Source organism: Nipponia nippon, unplaced genomic scaffold (assembly GCF_047370975.1).
Source record: "Nipponia nippon isolate SJK-2023a ecotype South Korea unplaced genomic scaffold, ASM4737097v1 scaffold_5, whole genome shotgun sequence".
NCBI lineage: Eukaryota > Metazoa > Chordata > Aves > Pelecaniformes > Threskiornithidae > Nipponia > Nipponia nippon.
In genome coordinates this window covers 33,686,087-33,708,244 of record NW_028262369.1, presented here as the reverse complement: position 1 = coordinate 33,708,244, position 22,158 = coordinate 33,686,087, and the positions used below count along the sequence as shown (strand labels likewise).

Genomic DNA, 22,158 nt, shown 5'->3' with positions numbered 1-22,158 from the left:
TTTTCATGCCAAACCATGTGCTTGTGCAGTATAGATGCTTCCTCTGTTGTGCACAGGTGATCTTTTTAATGGAATCCAGAAAACAAGCTAGATGGCAGTTTCTTGATGTTTCTTTGCATAGAAGCTTCTCGAGCAGAATTACGTTTCAGCATTTTGTGAGCCTACATAGGTAGGTCTGTGAACCAAGCGTGCCCATGCTTGTAGAATTTTGTACGTTCGTGTCTGCACTCTGTACTGTGTAACTGCATTGACAGGTCTTGCAGTGGGTTTCATAGACGTTTAGAATACTCATGGATGATAAAAATATAAGTTGTTTGATTTCAGTTTTTCAGCTCTCTTTCGGGATCACGTTGAAATTGCGTTACTATTATTGAACTGAAGAAATGGTAAGTTGACAGTAGGTTTTTACTCACATACGCATTCTCTCGTGTCTCTGCACTTCATTTGATTTCCGAACTGGCTATGAAATGCTGGATACATTTGAGAACGCCGTTTGGTATGACCATGCCCAAATGTTTACACAAATGCATGACTCTAAGCTACACTTCTGTAACAGACTGAAAAGTGAGATTCCCACAAAAATCAGTGGAGGAAGAAGCCTGAGTAGTGATAAGGCCATCAGCGTTTCATTGGTCTATGCCAGCTAAATCTTTTTATATTTATGTGAATATCACCATGAAATGCTGTCGTCTTAGCATAAGCAAAGATCATAGACCGTTCAAAAGTATCTTCACAAATACCATTAGCGACAGTGTATCTCTTCTAGAGAGTGGAGAATTCTTTTTGTGGTGGTGGTTTTTTTCCCCCCTAAAAGCTGGTCTCCATTATTGACTCCAGGAAAGCAAATGTAATCTGGTTCCAATTCTGTTGCTGAGTGTCTGCAAATTGAGCCCATTTCCATCTCTTGTTTCAGCAGTCAGAGATTTCCATTCTCTGGTACCACATCCACGAAACGTACTGGAATTGAATGGATCTCGTGGTCAAATGTGCCTTCAGATGGGCATCATTGCGTACTAAAGCAGGGCTGAGTTGCACGTAGTATTACATCAGCGATTTGTGAAGGAGCAAAGACCAGATTCCGCTGTGAATTTATCACGGGTGGAGAGGATTTGCAAAGTGATGAGGACGGGCAGGTGTTGCACTGTATTCCCCAACATGTAAGAGAGATTTGAAGGACTTAACTGTCCCACTGAGGCAGACAAGCGAAGTCTGCAGTCCTGGCAGTCCTGATACCAACAGCATGTCATTCGGGGTTTTTTTTGAAGCTTGAGAGCTTCTTTCTCTTCTTTGATGGATGCTTAGAGGGAAGGAATAAAAAGAAGTTTCTGATCTGAAGACTTCCAAAAACTGAGCTAATTACCCCTTCAACATAGATGGGGAAATGAGATGCTGCCAGTTGCTGGTAAATGGTTAGACTTTATCCAGTACTTTGTTGTGTTGTGAACTGAAAAACTACAAGTTCAGGATTATTTGGACTTGATAAAAATAGATGAAGTGGAAGGCAATTTACAAAGTGGGAATGGTGTATTTCACGGAGTCTGCAGCGTTTGGAAAGATGACAGCCTTTGTATGTGGTACAATTTGGGGACAAAGATTGGGGGCGTCAGAAAACTCAGCGTCCCTGTGTACAGCTCTTCCAGCTCTGTCTGTGTCACGGAGCTGTGTGTGACCTGGTAGAATTTTATCGTGCTTCCAGACTAATTCACCTTTGGACCGAGGACAAGCATAAAACATTTCACCCACGAGACTGATCTACCCATAAAGTTATAAACTACAGAAAATAGCAGCGTATATAATGAAAGTGTCTTCTCAACCATCACTTCAACACTTCTGTATAATAATGAGCATAATAGCTTTTGCATTTTTTAAGTGGTGAAAGACAAATTAAAAAAAAAAGAGGCAATGTGTTTCTCATGGAAGATAATATTCTCTGCTGTGTGCACTCTGTATTATTTCTGCTTTCCCTCTTTCAGTGAGCTTTTAAAAATAATATGCTGTAGGGAAATGCATCTTGAAAGCGTTGGTGTTTTCTGATGAAAACTTGAATATGCTGCATAACATACTCCGAAATCAGCATTTCATAGCACTGATTTCACTTGCAAGTTCTTTAAAATGAGTTAGTTTTTCTCCCTTAATGAAGATTTCTGCCTAATTTAGTGATGAAATTGATAGCGTTTAAGGTTTCAGTGCAAAGTTTATGAAGATGTACATCTATTAATGTTTGTGCCGTGTCTTCTTCCCCATGCAAATCTTAGATTTAACCTTTTTTTTGTTGTTTTTCTTTCTTTCTTTTAATGTATATGCACAAAGAACACTGAAGCCTTGTCCAAAACTGAGCCAGTTTTGCTGCTCCGGCCACCAGGCTTACTAGAGATGCGAATTGTATCAGCAGAAGTTATTTTGGCGGCATTGTTGACAGCAATCCATGGAACAAACCAAGCTGTACCAGAAACAGACTGTTTTGATAGTGTAAGAGCACTGCTGGCAAAGCTCTAGCATAGATGCTATTTCTTATGAAGTGACTTCATTTCCCACTGCTGACCACTGCGTAGCTGTGGTGACACAGCTCTGTAGGCACCAGGCAAACGGGCTGTGGTTTATTTCGGAGATTCATGGCATGTCATGCTAGTCCCTGTGTCAAAGTTGACTAATCTGAAATAGCAAATGTATTTCCTTTCTTGCCTGCAAAAGGACTTGCTGGAATAATGCTGTCATATATTAAATGCTTGGCTAGGTCCACTGGTTTTGCACGTAGTGGGTATTTTAAGCTTAGCCTCGGTCCTTTATACCCAGTTCCAGTATAATGGTGCTTACTTCCTTTGTCAAATGCTTTGATAGTTGCCAATGAAGAGCATCACTAAGCATTAGATACCGCTGTTTGGTTTTTGTTAAGTTACTTTTTCTGTACTGCTTTTCCTGTTCAGATTAAGTTTGTAGCTCAAAATATTATGGCTCAAAATTGTGATGGTTTTAGGGTCCCCTGACTTCATCTTTATAGTGCAAGTGGAATGGCAAATGGGGCCATCAGTATATCATTGCAATGTAGGTTTGTATTTCGTACAGGTCTTTTACATGCCCTTCTTTGCAGTAGTCCCTATCTTTGCATGTTTTTTTTTTGTGTGTGTGCATAGAAGGTTTTCTGCACTTGCTTTTGTTGCTTGTTTCTGTATAGCTGCTCCTTCTCTGCAATATCGTTTGCAATGGACTGACGAGGAATAGCTTTTTAGTGTTTCGTGTAATGCTCGTCTACAGATGTATAGCCATATTAAAAATATATATATATATATGCTGTAGTGGGAAATGTTTCAGTTTTGTCCAACACAGATGAACAGTCCCACTGAATACCAGTAACCTCTTTCCATTTTGGCATTGTGTGCAGCTTGGTTACAGCAAGGATGCCATGGGGGGAAGCATATCCTCACAGGGTATAAACTGTTCACTTCTTTTGCCTTTTTTGTTAAAATACAAACCTAACCTAAGCTCTTGCCTTAAACTCAGCCACACCAAACGGTTCCCTTCAGAGTTTCCTTCGCTTTGCTATTAACAGACTCATACCATGTTGTACGTCTGGATCCTAACTAATAGGCTCCAACTGATCTGAGAGCCAAAGGGAAGTCAGCAAAGTCCTAAAACCTTACACCTTGCTAAATAGGCATTATTCCCTTTATCTTCCCTGTACCTTGGGAAGTATCTAGTGTCCTAAAAGCTATCTTAACAGTTGTCTGGGTTGAGTAAAGAAGCTGACAGATTTAAATATCACTAGGCATCTCCTAAAGGAGATCAATCTGTTCTGAGAAACCAAATTGTTAAGATGACTTTCCTTGGCTGTTGAAAAGGGTCCAGCCTTGCTCTCCATCTGAGCTAGATGATTTCATATTGCTTTCAGTAGAATGAGAATGCAGTTACTGTTGTTAGATCTTGTGGCTGCCTGGCGCGTTTTGAGTGTAGCAAGGCTGTAACTGGGCTTTCGTGTACAAGGTGATGTTCACTAGATAAAAGATTTTTCTTCATATTTTTTTATCTATCTATCTATCTATCTATCTTTCTATCTATTTATTTAGACAAAGTCTAGCCCCTGTATCCTGTGCCTAGGAGTGACCTATGGGTAGATGCCAAGGGAAGAGTACAGAAAAGCAGAGAAAATACATTGTGACGTTTTCCTGTGGAATTCTGCTTGTACCCTTAAGCTGATGATGTATCCTCTTAGCCTTTATTTCCTATGTTCAGATGGGTTCTGTAGGTGAGGATCTTCTCTTTTATCTCAAGGTACCGTAGCTTCTTTGGAAGTCCTTTGGGAGACACTTTCCTTCAGAGGACTTTGAAGAACTCTAAACAGACTTGCAAGGCATGACTTTCCTTACAGAAGCTGCATTACATCTTAGCCAGTGTATCTTCTTTCTGACTGCTAATTCTGTTCTTTGTTACAGTTTTCCATCCATTTGTCTGGGTTCCTGGGGTTGCTTGTCCGTAGTTTCCTGTCTTTTCTGTCTTCCTGACAACTCCTGGTCAAAGTACTCCACGGTGAACAAGGGACACTGTATGTTGATCATCTGCCGAGTAGTTCCTCTGGCTCGGTCTGGTGTTCAACGACAGACGACACAAGGAAACGTCTCCCTTTTCTGCTGGCAGTGCAAGAGTGTGTCCTGCGACAGCTGTGCGCTCTCGTGCTGGCACCCCCGGGAGGGTGCCACAGAAGGGAAGGAGGTGCTGCTTCACGGCCTCCTTCTGCACGTCTGCATTTGTCGTCGAGCCTGTTTTACAGTCAGTCACCCGTGATAAAAGTCACCATCTTTGTTTCCACTGTGATACTGAAACTCCATCCTCACGGCAGTCAAAGGGTATCATTTGACATTTCATGTTTTGTTGTAATTTTCAGTGTAGAAAACATTTAACAATCTAGTGGTTTTAATGGTATTTAGCATAAGCAGAGCCACTTTACAGCCATTTTATAAAACATCCTTTGAGTTTTATACTTTCCTGCTTCAGTACGGAGAAATTTCTTGCTGTCTTACACTCTTGTCCTTTCATATTTCCTAGCGTTTTTTTTAAACGGAGATTGTCCTGAATTTTTTTTTCTTCTCCTCCTTTCTCCTTATAAAATCTTATACTTGTGATATGTAAGGTGTGCTTGCAGGAGGCAGCTGGAAACTCAAAGTGATCAGTATTAACTGATGCACCAGGGAAGGTGAAGTACTGATACCTGCAAGGTTTCTGTACTTTCTTCTCTTGTGCACTACATTTTGTTGTCTTACAAGTACTTTTTCACTGTTTGTTTGGTTGGTTTTTTTTTTTTATTCCTAGGCTAGGTTTTTTAATTGAACTAAATATTACATCTCCTTGCATCAAATAAAATAATTAACTTTGATTAGTCAGAGGGGATTATCAGAATTTTTCAAAGAGTTTTTGTGGCATGTGATAGATTCGTAGAATATTGAAAAGAAACTTCTGCAGGACAGCCATTGCTATTGAGCCACAACTTTCCACTCTGTCAGCTCCAGCCTGACTTTGATCTTCATTTTCCAGGGGAATGTAGCGAGCTAGCTATAAAAAAACCCCACGTTTTATTCCTTACTCTTTAGATTCCCCACCCCCCCAATGTTTTTCCAGCTATTTTTATATTATTGTGTCCTTGCCTCCTTAGAGCTATTTTGTGTAAGAATCACTTAGTTTCCTATGAAGTTTGCCTCAGAAATACTGTAGGACACAAGAGCCAGGTAAGCACCCCCTGCAGAATTTCATCACTTTACTCTCCTATTTGTGTGTATGTATATATTATATATTAAATTGGCGTTGTGTGTTCTGCTGGCTAGAGCCAGGAGTAGCTGTCAGCAGACCTGACTCTCTTCTAAAATCTAGTGCTAAGGCTGTAACTTGGTCTTGGGAAGTTTCTTAACCTCCCCTTTCCTCAGTTTCCTTACCCAGGCATAAACAGTATTAACTTGTCTTTCTGAGGTGCTTTAACGCTTTGCAAGGAAGGTTTTCTCAAAGTGCATCATGTTTTTGCTTTGTACCGTGGCGCTGTTAGCTGGGCATCTTGCAACCGTTGTGCCAAAATAACGGAAACCAGCGGTCGTATTTTTCTGTTCTCAGTTGCAGAGATGTTTTCTCTATCATTCTCAATTCCAGTTGCACATATCCCGGCATAAGAGCTACGGTTCTTCGAGATGAAAAATAGCTACTCTGATGAAGCCAAGCATAGAAGCATAAGGTACGCAAAGAGCTCAGAACTAAAGTAACGTAGATCTTAAAACTGCTGATGTCTGTAAACACTGTTTTGCAACAGTTTTTAATATGTGAAATGATGCGCGCTGAAGATCATGAATCGATCAAATTATAGTGAAGAGCGTAAGATGACAGCATAAACCAGAGAACAGCAGCAGCGCCTAGTCTGTACTACTTATCTCTGGTCTGACAGCATTTTCGATCATAAATCTGTTTGTTTTATAACTAGGCCATAAAACCTTACTTCAGGCTGAAATGTAGCAGGATATGCTGTGGTTCAAAAATTGTGCTTTTGTAGAAAAATACATCAGTAATTTGTAACTTAAAATTGCAGCGCTTTGAAAATTATTTACATTTCTTTTGCACTCTTATAACTGACACTTTTTGGACTGGATTTATATTCCACATAAATCTGTGCGATCAATCCTATTTAAAACTTGCTGTCTCCTTGGGTCCATCAAATTCCTTTTGCAGTGAGTTTTATATATATAGGTGTGACTTACTCCTAGGCAACACCCCTTCACGCTTTTGGTAATTAGATGGGGGAACTGCTGAAATGCCACAGGACGCTGATGTGACGAAAGTGAGTTTGGGGTTTGTTTTGTTTAAAAGACTGGATGTATACAAGGGTAACAAGAACACATAGTTGTTATTAACAGAAACTGAAGAAGGAACGTTTACACTCCTTAGCTTCACTCTGTTAGGAGATCTAATGTCAGGTTAGCCCATGTTTCGTCTTCACATTCTTAACGCTTCATCTGATCTACTTGGTATTGACCAGTCTCGCAGAAGGGAAACAAGCATGTGGAGCACAACCGAGTCTGGCAAGTCCCCGTGTTTCTACTGAATACTTGAAGTAGATCAGTGTAATTTATTTTAAAATTATCTGTTTTTAACAATAGCATAACTAAGCATTTAGCATACACATCCTGCAGCCCTCGATTAATGGAAAACCGAAGAGCTCTATTTTAGAACGGCAAGATCTTTTTATAATTATGTCACTAATAAAATAACAAAAGGATGGTGGCATCAGAGGACCTCCTGTGATCTGTGCCATCTCTTGCAGTCACATTAGAAATAATCAGTGAATCAATTTGACAGAGTTCATCAATTTGAGCAACATATGCTGGATACACGCCCCAGTACACATGCTGAAAGGGATGTTCAAATTACCATTAGTTCAAAATCCATTCTGTTTTTTTGTCGAATGTTGTGAAATCAAGTGGAAGGAATAAAACTCGGTCAGTGAAAGAGGGAGGGTTAAACACCAGCTGACAAGAGACAGGTTACAAGCAACTGGCAGTAGTAGAGCTTTGCATTCAGTTTGTATGCCGAGTGGCGTCTGCCAGGAAGACCACAAGGGAACTCTGAAGGCAAAACAGGTTATAGTTTCTTGCTCTTTGATAGCGGGGAGGGCTGCGGCAAGGAGGATGGCTCTTGGCGGCCTGCTGCTCGGGTCCAGGCAGTGTTACAAGGGTAACACGGTTTTGCCCCTGACAGGGCAGTTCACTTTGTCCCCAGAGATTCGGGGTACCTGTAGGGCAGCTGCAGCTATTGCTGTCCGGGTTTGGAAAGAGGAACCCTGTGGGTTATAACTGGGTTTAAATGATAGTGAGTTTGGTCCCGGTTCTACGTATCGCCTCTGAGGTTCACCTTCTTGGATTTAGATGTTATAAGGTAGTATCTTTGTTCTAGCTTCAGTATTTGTCTAATGAGGGACACCTTTTGTCACCTGAGGTATAATGCTTCATACAATAATTACTCCTACTGATTACTTCGGAGAAATTAGAGATTTAATATTTGTGAGGCAAAAGGAAAAATAATACTGTAACTGAAATCTTATTTATTCACAAGCCAAATGTAACCCAGTAATTCACACTGTGAGGTTCCACATACAGCACTAGCATTGTCCGTCCCCTTGGTTTGCAGGGACTCGCCATGCACATGTACTTCACGAAAAAACTGCCAAGTGCAACTTTGCTCTTTTCAAGAGGACAATTTTGTACCCATGGCACTCTCTTCACATCCCAACTTCAGTGCGATCCAGGATCTCCGCGATCAGCGATGATCTTGGAACAGTGGAAGGCAGAGATTTTTGCAGGCGCAGTGTTGCAATCTTTTTGGCTAGTATGGCTGGTATTGTAGTACCTGGTAGTGTAACTTCTTGATTTCAGAAATTTGGTCATGTTGTTTCAAGCCATTGTTGCCTGGTTTGTAGTCTGTTGCCTCAGGAGGGTTCCTCCGTCAGCCTCTTGCAGGACTGCAAGAGGCAAAACAGAACAGAACCCCTCCAGCCTTAGCTGGTCTCTTCGTCATTGAAAGCATGCTGCTATAGACAGTAATTTTTTTGGATAAACTTTGCCCTCCTTCCTCCCACCCCTAATTAAAAAACAGCAGCTTGATAGCACAGCAGCAAATGCACATTAATATCAAACAGAATTTTCACTACTGTTTTCATATTAACATGAGATGTCAGAATGTAAAGTTAGCTAGATCTGCACATGGGACCATTCTTGCTGTTAAAGGCTTTAGGCTGGAACAGAGCTGAAAATTTTTAAAAGAAATGCAACATTTCCAGATCAAATATTAATTACATGCTATATAGAATCATATTTTTCAAACAAATTTTATAAATAAAAAGCTAGGCCTTTCAAACCATCAGCAATATTCATTTTGGATTTGAAAGATCATGAAAGATAAACAACCACGTAACTGTGAATTAGAAAAATACTGGCCTAGGTTGCATAAAAACCTCCATTAAATAAATACCGTAAGTTTTCACTATGAAAATTCAGTGGCATCGTACTTTAAAAAACCATAATGAATTAACCATCCCGTTAATGATACTCAAGCTGTTTTTCACAAATCACGTACACATACAGGAAGTCAGATGGCCAAAAGAGGCTAGATACTGGATTAATACACGGTTCGACAGAAAGTACTCGATAGGCTCTGCTCCTTCATCATAACTTCCTGACTGTTGCTGTCAGCTGCAAGTCCTGGTACCCTTCTCCTCTAGGTTGCCTTGCTGTCCCAGGAGGTCCGACACCCCGAAGGCTGACACAGTGGGTGACTGTGATTGCGGTCTTGCGCGTTCATCCCTCAGACCACCGGTTTAATCTCGGGGTGATTTACAGTGAGTGGTTCTGGTTTCCAGTCTGGTTGGAAAAAGTGAATATTGAATGTCCGTGCCCAGTTCTCAAACACTCGTTTCTCTGTGATGAAACGATGATGACTGCCCTTTCGTCCCCGCTCGTGTGAAATGTACATTGTGCATTCATCAGGTCCCAAAGGTTCATAATAATGATAAGGTACTGAAAGATGATTAGGATCCCTGTGGAAGAAAGAAAATAGATGGAAGCCCAAGATGTTCTTTTTTTACCGATTGAAAAGATGCTATCTTTAATAAGCTGATGGGCTCAAATCCACTTTTTCTCCCAGTTAAACCAAATTTCTAGGTAGCTGTATTTTTCTTGCATACTTAATACATTAGAATGGGGCAAAGGTGTTTTCTTTCCTTTCTGTTGCTCTCCTTTAATCCCCTCCTCCCAGTTAAATAAAGGACAGCAGTAGCTCAAAAACAAGGGAGAGTGCTGCAGGGCTGCGTTACTACTCTGAAATTTGAAGCAAACTGCTTAGAAGAGATTTATATCTAGATTGTGGTTTGTAAAAAGCCTTGCAGAGGTGTTTACTGAACTAGGGGAAGAAAGGGAAGGGGAAGATAGAGGGGATAGGGAAGATAGCTGATGTCACCTACGCAATTCTCTAATTTTTCTTATTTTACCATTATCCATATTGTATATGCAGTAGTAATGTATGATATTGCTGCTGCTTTCCATTTGTACCTTAGATTAACGTTTTAATTCAATCAGTCTGGCTTCCTGGTCACACAACATGGTGATCAATCTTACAAGACCAGAATAACAATAAAATTACATTTCTAGAATGAGGGGTTCTAAATTTACTGTATGTATTCTCACTGGAATACATAAGAGAGCAAAAAGAAATCCTTTAATATCTCACCTACAGAAAACATCTGTAATATAAAAAATACCCTTCATATTGAAATGTAATACTTTTTTTTTTTTAGCTACAATTAGCTATATTTAGATCTCAATCTTCAATTAATTTTTCACATAATTTTTTGATACACTGGACCTCTTATTATCTCTTAAGTGAATCATTTGTATGGTTACTGTAAATCTAAAAGGATACATTTTAATGTGATTTATTTTTTCTTAAGACCTACTAAACAAGTAGGCCTCTGCCTCTCGTTTAGACTGCTCTTCCTTTCTACACTGAAGCTGGATTTTACTCTTGTGTTCTCGAGGGTAAACCTATATTGCTTGGTGGATATTTACTGCTTTAAAGTTAGGATTAGTAAAGTTGAAATCATATCTCCAACAGACTTTGAACAAATGCAGTCACAGTGGAAGTACGGTAACTGCTCAGGGCCCAGCACTGCAAAGAGCCTGCAGGGCTGCTGCCCCGATACCGCCGGGTAGATTTGGCTGGGATCCTCCCTCTGCTACCCCACCCCTTTTTAATGAAGGCCTGAGCTGGGCTTGCAGAACACAAACTGGAAGAGCAAAAAGCAGGAAATTAATTGCTGTATGTCTCTTCCCTGTTCCTTTGCTGTACGCTGAAATTAGCAATGGATGATGGTGATAACTGGAATCGGATTTCTCACAGAGGATCTGTAAGAATGCTGGTCATTTTTTAATTTTCTCCACACAAACCCCACAGTATACAGGTACAGGGGGTAGGTGGATCAGACAAAGAGGAAGGAGAGAAGGTCTGATAGTGGGCCTTCTTTCTCCTCCCTCACTCTGCTAACTTAGTATTTACCTAGGGTTACACTCCTCTGTTACCTCTTTGAAGCAACATTTTGAAGCCTGTACCTCCCAGTAAGTGCTTTATCTCTTATGTTATTGGTATTCTGCCACTGAATATTTTAGCAACTGATTTCCCTTTTGAAGACAGGGATTCTGCATTACATCAAAGGCTCTGAAGCTAACATCAGAGTACCCTAAGTGGATGCCCTTAGCTCCAGGCTGTAACAGGTCACTATATTCTGTGCAGCGTCCCATCAGAAACAGTCCAGAAACCCCCGCTGTGCAGGGCCTGGCAGGTGAGAGGCAGAGGAGCGCAGTCTGGGCACCCTGTTGGGTTCAGGCATCCCCTGATGGGTGCTGTCAAGGCTTGTGTGTGGGTCTACTGGCTGAACTGGAGGTGAATTCAATGCAAAAATGAAAACGCTGGTGGCTTTAGATCTCTTCAAGACTACTCTGCAACTGACTGAGGCTTTGAGGCTAAATTCCCAATGTTTTATTTTGGATTTAGGAACTCTGAAAGGCAGTGGGGTACCAAGGACATTTTGCCTGAAGTCTTTCTCCTTTTGCGGGAGTTCTGGATTCCCCTAGATGGCATGCTGGTAAGGTTTGGATTTGAACTCTGGCTTGAGTAACTACACCATAACCCAAATTAACTGCAGTGTGTTATCTTTTAACTCTGCAATTAGCTTGTGTCACCAGCAAATGAAATGCATGAGTAATTTCTATACGGAAATTGCTTGCCACCTCATTTATTAACATTAAAACAGATGCTGTTTTATCACTGACTGATACTGGACATTAATCAGTATTTTGTCAGTCTTTGCATGCCTATTAATATCACAGCTGGGAGGAATCTAGGAAAGTTCCTCTGCAAAAGAGACGCGACTTCCTGCCTAATAGCCTGCCAGCACAGCAGCCGTGTCCCTGCTCGTACCCAATGTCAGTCATCTGCTGTTTGCCACTTCAGTGCACATTTTCCCACAGATGGTATCCACCCACAGTGAAAGTTGAAAATACAGCAAACGGCGTTTGCCTCAAAAGAAACAAGGCAGAAAACCAAGACCATCCCGTATCACGTTCTGGTCAATCTCTTCCTTTACCAATGAAGAGCTGTTGTTAAATCAGCCCACTAAAACTCTATGTGCTCACACGCTTTGTAAAATAATGCGTATTTTGAAGGGTGAATAAAGTGTCATTAACATGTTGAGTGATGGGCAAGGTGCTGTGCCAGGACATTGAGGATTCTGGATAATTTTTTGCCTTCTATTCCCAGGATCCCATTTCTTTGCCCTCCATACTAGCCCTGTTTTCCAAACCACTTACGCATTTTGTTATTAAGGTAATGAGGTGAGATCCAGGTGTATGGACCAAAGGGCCATACAGTTTACAATCCTGTGACTACCCCTTCTTCCATCAAGCCCCTCGTAAGCCCTAGGAAATGTAACTAGCAACAACTCCTTCTTTGCACTTGATTTAAAGCCATTGAAAGTGGAGAGAGGGAGGTAAGAAAACACTAGATTTAAAAGCTGTACCCAAAGGAATAAATTAAAGGATTTCAAATGCCAATTTTCAGGCAAATTATCACAGATGGGAAATGGCCTGGCAGTCAGATGAGGATTCTTATAGGAAAATGATCTGGCTCCATAATTGGAGCAAAAATTATTAATATTAGTTAAAATAAGGCTTAGAATTAAGCTTTAAGTTTCTGTGAGTTCCAGAAGGCCCATGAAGAGGAGGGGGGGTTAAAGAGGGCTCTTCTCACTAACACCCTGAGTTTTCCTTGTGTGCAGGAGTACCCAGAGATATTTGCAAGGAACCAGCTTCTCGCTGGTGCCAAGACTCCAACGGACAGGGACTGGAGTTACTACAAACTGCGTTAAGGCTCGTCTGCGTCCTTCCCACCGATGCTGCTGAGCAGCCACAAAGAAAAGCAGCAGCACTGCAGTGCCTTCAGGAGCTGCGGTGCTATCTGTGCCCCACAATCCTGCTGCTGATGCGGGGACGCAAGAGGAAAATCCTTGACATCCCAGTTCAGGAGTGAATCCTGTGCGTATGGCAGGCTGCCAACGGGAGCTCAGAGAGGGAAACGCTTCCCATCTGGGGTGGTAGTTTGCTCCAGCAGAGGCTAGGCTTGGATCCCTGGGCACTGGAAAAATACAGCAAGATGGCTTGTCTTTCTTGTGACAAAAGAGTGAGAGGTGCACACGCTCTCCAAAATCTTTGCAATGTGCATGGAAGCACGAGCTTTCATCTTATTCTAGACTGTGCAAGTCAGATGTATTTAACAGCATGAGAGCAATATCAAAGCCATTAACCCTTACTACAGCATAAATCTGTAGCAAAGTAAAGGGATTCAATATTACATATAGCTTTGCTGTAAAGCACTAGAAATTTATAATAATCCGGTCACCAATTCCAGTTCAGCTATAAAAATCAATGTGCAGTGAAAGTAAATAGAAACGAATCTAAAACACGTTGTTGCAATTAATAGTGACAAATCTTTTAGTCTGTACTCCAGACTCCTTCAGTAGACTATTTTTCCTGCATGGGTGGGAAGCAATTTGGTTAATGATCTTAAGCTAATAATTTGTAGCAGAATCAACAGTATGATATTCATGATACCTTTGAGATGTCCTTCACAGTACAGATGTGATACTCATTTAGTTCCATGACAGTGATCACCCACACTCATTACTTACTCCACAAATTAATACTTAAAAAATAATGGGTATCTGCTGAAGTTGTAAATTTGGTGATATTAACTCTGAATAGAAATAAGAGTTGTTTGGGTTTTGTTTTGGTTTGGTTTTTTTTTAATCTTAGTGATTCTTTAGTTGCACAGCAACTAAAGTACCTATACTATCTCGCACACAGATGAGGTAGCGTAGGGTTTTCTGTTGTTTGGTTTTTTGTTTTTCTTTTTTAAATGGTAGTTTTGTATTTTGTCTGACTGAAAACCAGGAAATATGGCTTAAAATTACAGAATATTTCTTTATTTCTGCTATTCTATTTTTTTGTCTTATTTCTTTGCAAGGAAGCACTGTTTAACTTCCTCATGAGTGGCTGAAGAGCAAACTAAGAAGGTTAAGTGTATTTACAGCAAGAGGTTCCTTTCATATATCTTCATGGATAGCTTCTTCCAGGCATGGCACCTACAGTTTTCCTCTTCATCGTCTGGGGAATAAACCTGAAGTAAAGACACTTTATATTCTTTTGATTAAGAAATGACCTTTTCCCTCTTTATGACCAGGTGAGTGTACCTTTATGTTAAGATTTTTTATGCAGGCTGTAAGCTTTATTACATCTATCAATGGTAGGACTGATTACAGCCTTTCTTGTGTTATAATATAATATTATATCCATTTGATTTCAGTCTATCAATTCTATGAAAGCCTTTCATACGGTCTCAGAGACAATTTTAACCTCTCTTAAAAACAGGTTTGTTTTTTTTTTTAATTGAGTATATGTATCTAAACTAACCTTACTTTGCCTGAAAAGTTAGGTTTGACCATTGCTTTACAGTGAATTGCCGTCTTCTCTATTTTTAGATCATCAGTTTATTTAAGAATTACTTCCATGTGCCACTGGAATACAGCTACTTCTGGAGTAAGACAGACCAGCCACTTACAGAAACTGAAGAAGTGCGTCTTGGCCAGCTGAAATGACAGGGGAACTGAAATGCTGTGCTGTGGAAGGTATTTATGTTGTCTGGAATATCTGATCTAGTTTGTTATTTTCCTTGGAGAATTCATGATGAAATCTGGCAGTACATCACAGCGTTTATCATCAGTGTTTTGTTATCATTTGTAGAAATTCTTACAAAGTGGAATTTAGCGTTGACATTTTATATTGTAATTTCTTCAGGGATTTCTACTGTGTGCCCAGGACAAATGCAGATTCCCAAATGATCTTTTTCAGTGCTCAGAAGAAAGTCAAAGCAGTCCTGTTGTTTGATAGATGAGCTAACCTGTCACTGCAGCCTTGCTCCCCTTGCCCCTGAAAGGCATCTTGAATTAGTCAATGAACCAAACTTCAGTGAGATCACTACATTTGCAAGAGAGAATTGAAGCAAGTACTTCTTAATGAAAGGGGTTCGTGAGCAGGTGATGAAACGTTACACTGATGCCATCGTTCCAGGCTGCCAGTACCAGCTCTGTGTGTTGTGGGGTCACCTAACAGTGCAAATGGGATCAGGACGAGGTGTGGGCACATAACCACATTTTTCTGAAAGGCTAGAGTGCTAGGCCTAGTAATGGATGGACAGGTGATACTTAAGTCAGCAGAAAGATTGCTGATGTAAAACAAATTTGTATGAATTTGTACTGGATCAGTGCTTTGCATCACGTGGCTAACATGATTTTAGTCCAGCACCAGAAGTCCTGAAGACTGTTTCCCTCTATCACTGATCCATAGGAGGAAACCTTAATCAGCACCTTGGGCCTGAGTCCTGAATACGGCTGGAGGCACAGCGTAGCCGTAAAATGTACACATGCTGTTCCTTTATAAAACAGAAGGAAGGGTCACATAGCTTCCACTGACAGAGCTTGTGTGCTGCTTCTACCTCTTGTGGCCCACACCCCCGTCCATGACCAAAATGGGTGATTACGGGACTGATCATCTATTCTGCAGGTCTGAATTCTGGGGGTGTTTTTTGGTGGGGATTATTTAGGAAGCTGGTTTACTGGAAGATTGGGATTCATGTAACAGAGATAGAACAACCTTAATTTGAGTTGTGCAGAAAGTTCAATTTAGAAACTAGTCACTGTGAACTCCGTTCCTCTATTAACTGGGAGGAAACTTTAAAAACAAATTAAAAGTAATGTTTTCCAGTACTCCTTTCTTCAGATTAATTTCATGCCAATTATTGCATTACTTTTAGCTGATAAATATTCAGAGACTAAAAGAAACCAACAAGATGGATTAATTCTCCCACACTACAAACAAATTTTTTAAATATTTTATATAACATAATTAAATGCTGTTTGTTCTTTTCAGAATCAGATCTTGGGACATGTTAATTAATTGCTTTAAGAGGACTGAAGACATGTTGCAGAGAAAAAAATTTAAAGGTTCAGATATTTATCTGTAACGTTCAACCTTGTTGGCTAATAATGGTTCCAAAATAAATCCTACCTGCAGAAATCCGGTGGCACCATGCCATAAACATTTATCCTGTCACAGAGCTCTAATGCGATAGTCATTGTGAACCAGCCCGTGCTAAGCCAAGTGTTGGATATCTTCCTGAAAGCAAAAACATAATTAAGTTGCTAGGCTGACAAATGATTCTTGAGCTATCCGAAGCAATTTCTGGGCATTTTTTTCATTCTTGTGAAAGGTTATGAAAATTGGGCAACCAAGACTACTTTGCTCATTCATCTTTTAATGATTTTGCTAGTGTCTTCTGTCAGTGGATTAATCTATGCAGAAACTGCCTTTGCTGTAATTAATTTTGGGCACAGCAATGTTAATATTTAGCTGACCTTTTGGTAAGTTTACCTTAAGTGACTGAAACTTCATGTCCTGTATTTATATTCTTCTGCTAGTATACATCTATAGTCCCCTAATGGAGCTTAGACACTAAGTGCTCAGGAAGACGCATCACAGGGGATGAAGAGGGCTGCTTAAAATGCTGCCTCCCACAGCATACAGAGGAGCCTGTCTGCTGGAGCGGGGCCGGGCCTCAAGTGCTTGGTCTAACCATCTTTCCTCCCACCCCATCCATGATTTGGTTTCTAGAAGCTCCAAGCTGCCCACTGTGACTGCTGGCAGAAAACTTCTAGTTAGCTGCAGCTATGCCTGTCCCTTAGCCAGCCTGGGAAACCTTCATCCTAGGTCCTACCCCTCTGCCTGCCCTAAGTCCCATCCTGGCCTGGTGGGACCTTTGAATATGAATGACAGTGCTGCAAGGGAGCCCTCTAAGGCAGCTCCTTTCTCTGCAGGCTGGGAGAAATCTTAAAAAGCAGCACAGCTGATCCCAGCATTATTTATGCAAAATAGGAGATATCTCCATGTAACTGCTCACTGATATGAGAGATTTACAAGCTGTGCTTAAATTTTGCTGTATCACAGGGTCTTATCTGCAAAATGACAACAGTAACGTTTCCTCTTCCTAGCATTTGTTTGTCATTGCTGTTCAGTGTGTAAGAGCTGGGTACTGTAATGGTTACTGGTTGCACTGGAAGTCCCAGTCCTGTGTTAAGTTCCTGAACTGTCCCGATGCCTGGGGAGAGCTGGCAGTCTTGGAACGAGAGGGTCAAGGAAATGCCAGTGAGGAGCATGTCTTAAAGGTGTCATAAAGGCATATTTAGAGGCAGCCCTACAGGACCAAGTCAGGCACCTCTCTTAGAAATGGAGGCACATAGTCGGGTATTTGCTCCAGAGAAAACAAGTTCACTCAAAGGTCTCCTTTCAAATACTGTTACAGAAGGAGACAGCAGGTCTCCCTAATGGCTGCTCACTCAGCTAGAAAAGTCCTGCAGGAAGAAGTTCAAGCTTGTGTACTCTGTGTCCCAAAAAGGCTTCAGATTTCTGATGACAGCCTGTCACAGTGACTCGCTCTCCTTTAATCTCTTGCTAAAGCTGCGGCACCGTGAGAGCAAGTGAAGGCTCTTGGATGGCTTGTGTGCTGTGTCAGATGGCACCGATACGGAACCTACATTAACCCCATTCCACCACACCTACATCTGCCTGACACCTGCGACATTTTGTGACCCCCAAGAAAAGCACAGCAGAGAACATGAGGTTCTCATCAGAGCAGTCACCTGGGAATCCCAGGTCCCGACCCCAGTTCCAAGGCCATCTTTTGCAGTTTACCCAGTGAACAGCAAAATACACAACAGTCCTGGAAGCTGGGACCTGGAGCCACAGCAGCCACTGCAAGCAACTGCCAGCAATCACTAGCAGGTGATTCAGCAGGCAAGAGCCCACCACGCAGCTGCCCAAGCTAATGCTGAACAAGTTGGTTCCAAGTAGGTCAGCTACAGGGCAGTAGGAGGGAGATGTTTTGAGCACTGTCAGATTGAGGAATGCCTTGTACTGAGGTTTCCCGTTTCCTCAGTGATTAGACTATTGCAAAGGAAAAAAAAGTGGTGGTATCAATGCCGGCTGCTTAAAAGGCACTTCTAAACATAAAGGAATTCTTTAACCAAAAATGCCTGAAGGATGCTGGGGAGCCTAGGTAATTTGTCCCATCCTTTGTGGGTCAGCTGGTAATGTATGAACTCCTGAAACGTACGTTTTTACTGCTCCTGACATACAGACTTTCAAGCTAAGCAAGCATTTGGAGAATAACGTGATTTAAGCAACTCATTAGTTCCAATTATGGGGCCTTATTTATTTTCTGAATTTGCACTTAAGCTTGGGGGGGGGGGGGGGGCTAGTGGTGCAATTTGTCACAATGTCATAGCTGGGTCATAAGCTCAGCAGAGGCCTTCAGGCGCTGCAACAATACAAAACAGTAAATAGTAATTTTTGGCTCAAAATTGTTAGGAAAGGGAAAGCTAGGGAAAAACCTAAAAAATTTGCTTTCCTGCCACTTGAGAGTTTCTGAGCTGATGAATTGCTAGGTAATTCAGGAACATGTTCAGGCTAGCAGTGCTTTGGAGCTTGCACAAGGCCACCGTTTTAGGTGCCTAAGACCTTACAGTCCAAAACCGCGGGATCAGTTCTATCTAGACCATGACCAACGTGGCTGGGCTTTGCACAGGTCAGGCAACCTAGCTAGGCTGTCTGCTGGGTTAGTTTTCCTTTTGCTTACACACACTTATGCTGTAATTTAGTGTTTGCAATAAACAGAATAACTGAATTTAAATAAACTAGCTTAAAAGCTAAACAACAAAATAAAGATATAAAAACTTACTCAAGTACCACTTTGGCCTCTTTAAATACCATGTCTGTAGGACAGCAATACAGAAACAGGGTTACAGTGTCTTGCCTTTCATAAAAGATCTGAACAAGAGTCCAACAAAAGAATACTGTTTTTATACCTAATCAGCTGTAATGAAAGAATATGAAGAACTGTCATGTGCTTATTAGGGGAAATTATCAGATATTCTTTTATACGATGACCTAACACACTGTGCTGATAATTCTGTAGTGCACACTAAATTACAATTAAAGGCCTTTCTGCTCCACCAAAATCTCATTTATAATCTCTATGGAAATACTCTTCCTGCAGTTATTTCATTTATGCTTCCTTTATCTAATTACTATAATATTGGTTCTGAATCATATTTTCTTAATGTACCCTTATTCAATTATAAAGTTATTTTCAAGTACAGTTACTTTATAATACCAAGTATATTGCTCTGCAGCCTTTGTCATTCACCATGCTATTTAACTGGCAATGTTTTCTGAAGGTTTCCCTTCATTTCAAAATCAGCTTTTTTTTGAAAAGCACAATACATCCAATTACTTTTTTTCTCATCGTTTTCAAGACAGAAATGAACGGTTTGATTATTGCAACCTTGCAATCAGGCTTCTCTCTCCCTCCTTTGTTTTTTGCAGGCACTAATGTCAAGAGCTCAGCAGAAACCTCCCAGGGAACAGCAACATTCTGGTCTGTACAATGTTCTGCTCCTGCCCCCACAGCTACATAAATTTTCTTCCCTTACAAATTCCTTCCTACCCGTGTTTCTTTTCATCTTCCCTCTCTTTTTCTGTGCTGCCTATTCATTTATTTTCATCTCCTGTTTTAATCTTCATAGTCCTTCAAGTATGCTGTATGTGCCCTCTAAAGGAGCGGTTCATACACAGCAGAGCCTGCAATTTCTTAAAAGCAACAGGACCTCTTCGGGAGGCTGGATTTTGCTAGCATCCAAGTGCCCTTGATTCACACTGGGAGTTCACAGTGCCCATGACTGAGTCCGCTATAAACTTGTTATAATGTCATTAATGTCTCAAACGCCTTGAGAATATTTCAGGAGCCAAGACTGAGCCTGGTGCCTGTGCAGAAGAAGAAATGCTCTCATCATATGCACAGCTATAGGCCTCCTGCTCCGGATGGGTGATGCAGAACCAGAAAGAGCAGCTTGCCTGAAATTGCACAGCAAGTGTCAGGAAAGGAACTGGGACCCTGGCTCCCCATGGCAGAACTCGCCAGACTTGAAGCAGAGGAGGTAAACTGTTCCTCAAAACTGGGGACTGCGTGTGGTCTCACACTGAAAGAGTAATCCAGGAAAGGAGGTGGCAGTGTGCATTGCTTGGGTACAGGGTCTGACCCTCAGCACTGATGGTGGTTCACGTTACAGTGCATCTACAGCTTTGTTAACTTTCATGCCTTTGTAAATACTGGGCATACAAATAATCCTTTGCGCTTTTCTTGAAGGGTTCAAATGCTTAATTCACCTTCTCACTTCGCTCTACTCTGGGTGCAGAAAGCTGGAAAAGACAGTAACGCATCAGAACTGGCAGGGTATCTCCCCTTGTTATCCTTCCTTCTCATTCTGGCAGAGGCAGAGTCTCTGGCAGAGACTCACAAGCACCGATTTGAGGATGAAGAGAAAAGGACCCTTAATGGTAAGAAACTGACCAAGTTACTGTGCGCTCTCATGTTAGTGTGAGTCAATCAAGAAGTTGGATATGTAGTTTGATCCACTATAACTGAACAGAGCTCTGCAAGCAAACCATCTGGGGTGTGGCAGACAAAGGCAGGAAATGCAAAGCAAAGATACAGTCGCCATCTGCTAAGAGGATACAGCAGTTTCCTCTAACACTGGTTCTGCCTTTGTTATGCAGCCCAGAAAACAAAGTCCATGCTCTTGAGCCCTCCCTGTCCACAAGAGGATCAAGCCCAGCTCCAAGCTTTGGTGCGTATGTATAGTATTTGTGAAGCTAGAAAATCTCACCATGAGTTACTGCACAATAAACCTACCTCTTCATTTGTACCTACGTGGGGACCCTGTTCCGGTTTTACAAGCAGCATATTTAATAAGTAAAAAATGAGAGTTCATTAAAAAGAAATGTATTTCTTTCTAGGAAGTCTTTGGTTTAAATGCCCATTTTCAAACATTATATGTGAAAATGCTCAAGTCCTGCAGTGGGTCACTTATTAAAAATTTGATTTGAAGATTAGCCTACAAGTCATAAACAGTCTCATGAAGATGTAACTATGGTAATAACTTTCCTTCTCCCAGTTGGAAATACAAGATGAACTGTTCTGAAGCACCTAATGTATGACTAATGTTTATTTGTTTTACAAGAAGCTTTACAGCTGCAATGTTCCAAGAATGCTTAAATTCAATAAACAGCTATTATAATTCACTGAATGGTGGCATTTCCTCTATAAGAAAACATAACCTATCCATTCTGATTTTTCAGAATCAGTAAAAAAAACTTTCAGGTATATTACCCCAAAGTGAGATTTAAACAGCTCCTGCCTCCTTGGCTGTATAAACAGTACATCCAGATTCTGGTATTCTAAGTTGATGAGGCAATACTCCATACAAATTATTTTGATGCGTATTTTTTACTTATGTTGCAAGTGATGTTATTTGGCACGTCATACCATATTACAACTCATGATGTAGAGGATTTAATGGGTGTGATGGTCCCTCTGAGCAGATCTGAAATTGGTATATATAAACTACATTATTTTACTAGTGTATGACATCCCCCAAATGTATCCGCATAAGTTCTCACCTGTCTTTCCCAGTTTCCCGTTTAAAAAGGTCATCAAATTGAAGCATCTTGTGGCGAGAAATCATATATGCTTTTAATTGAGGCAGTATCTGATTCATCAGCTGCAGGTTATTATACACCAAGCCTTTACCATCTCTCCTCATGTAGCTGCTAGGACCCCAGAAGATAAACACAGCACCGTGGCTCATATTTAAGAGTTCGTTGCGATTTCGCAAAATCCTCTGAATACTGGAGTGTGCAATGACTCGAAGGCTCGTTTTGTTTCCAACATCTTTTCCATAACCTCGAGTAGGTGCATCATTCATTCGTATTACGCACTCTGTCTCGTCGATTCTGTCACCTTGTTTACTTCCCAGAAGATGTCCAGAGCTGGTTACCAATGCACAACTCTTGCAGTGCATTTTTAAAGGCTGCAGAAACATACATACTTCAAAATTAGCTGTAAACGTCTTCTCATTCACTA

General features: G+C 41.0%; 2 protein-coding genes across 5 annotated transcripts in view; one reads left to right on the top strand and one right to left on the bottom strand.

Moving 5' to 3' along the window:
* The first annotated feature begins 4,352 nt into the window (after positions 1 to 4,352).
* On the top strand, positions 4,353 to 21,296 carry LOC148052124 (uncharacterized). 3 transcript variants are annotated; one of them, XM_087731862.1, is made up of 10 exons: positions 4,353 to 6,208; positions 9,242 to 9,358; positions 11,566 to 11,656; positions 12,848 to 13,094; positions 14,092 to 14,307; positions 14,606 to 14,752; positions 19,563 to 19,614; positions 19,979 to 20,173; positions 20,383 to 20,573; positions 20,793 to 21,296. In XM_087731862.1, the coding sequence occupies exons 8-10, from the start codon at positions 20,058 to 20,060 to the stop codon at positions 20,990 to 20,992; spliced, it is 507 nt and encodes a 168-aa protein (XP_087587988.1). In that variant the 5' UTR covers positions 4,353 to 6,208; positions 9,242 to 9,358; positions 11,566 to 11,656; positions 12,848 to 13,094; positions 14,092 to 14,307; positions 14,606 to 14,752; positions 19,563 to 19,614; positions 19,979 to 20,057; the 3' UTR covers positions 20,993 to 21,296. The 3 variants fall into 3 exon arrangements, with proteins under 3 accessions (XP_087587988.1, XP_087587987.1, XP_087587989.1); XM_087731861.1 differs by having other exon boundaries at positions 4,356 to 6,208; positions 19,563 to 20,173; XM_087731863.1 differs by lacking the exons at positions 4,353 to 6,208; positions 9,242 to 9,358 and adding an exon at positions 11,088 to 11,353 and having other exon boundaries at positions 19,563 to 20,173.
* ST6GALNAC5 (ST6 N-acetylgalactosaminide alpha-2,6-sialyltransferase 5) overlaps positions 8,046 to 22,158 on the bottom strand; it is a 73,619-nt gene continuing 59,506 nt past the window's right edge. The window contains exons 3-5 of one of the 2 annotated variants that reach the window (XM_087731859.1): positions 21,696 to 22,105; positions 16,191 to 16,298; positions 8,046 to 9,556 (exon numbers count right to left, since the gene is read on the bottom strand). In XM_087731859.1, the coding sequence (XP_087587985.1) occupies positions 9,325 to 9,556; positions 16,191 to 16,298; positions 21,696 to 22,105 (750 nt within the window). In that variant the 3' untranslated portion in view covers positions 8,046 to 9,324. The remainder of the gene's footprint in view (positions 9,557 to 16,190; positions 16,299 to 21,695; positions 22,106 to 22,158) is intronic. The other variant, XM_087731860.1, reaches the window with a different exon arrangement.

Bases quoted from the DNA above. Each gene is read 5' to 3' on its own strand.
- LOC148052124 (XM_087731862.1), top strand. From the start codon at position 20,058: ATGGGTGATGCAGAACCAGAAAGAGCAGCTTGCCTGAAATTGCACAGC. The intron at 20,174-20,382 runs GTAAACTGTTCC...CTTTTCTTGAAG, and splicing joins CCAGACTTGAAGCAGAGGAG to GGTTCAAATGCTTAATTCAC. The intron at 20,574-20,792 runs GTAAGAAACTGA...TTTGTTATGCAG, and splicing joins AGAGAAAAGGACCCTTAATG to CCCAGAAAACAAAGTCCATG.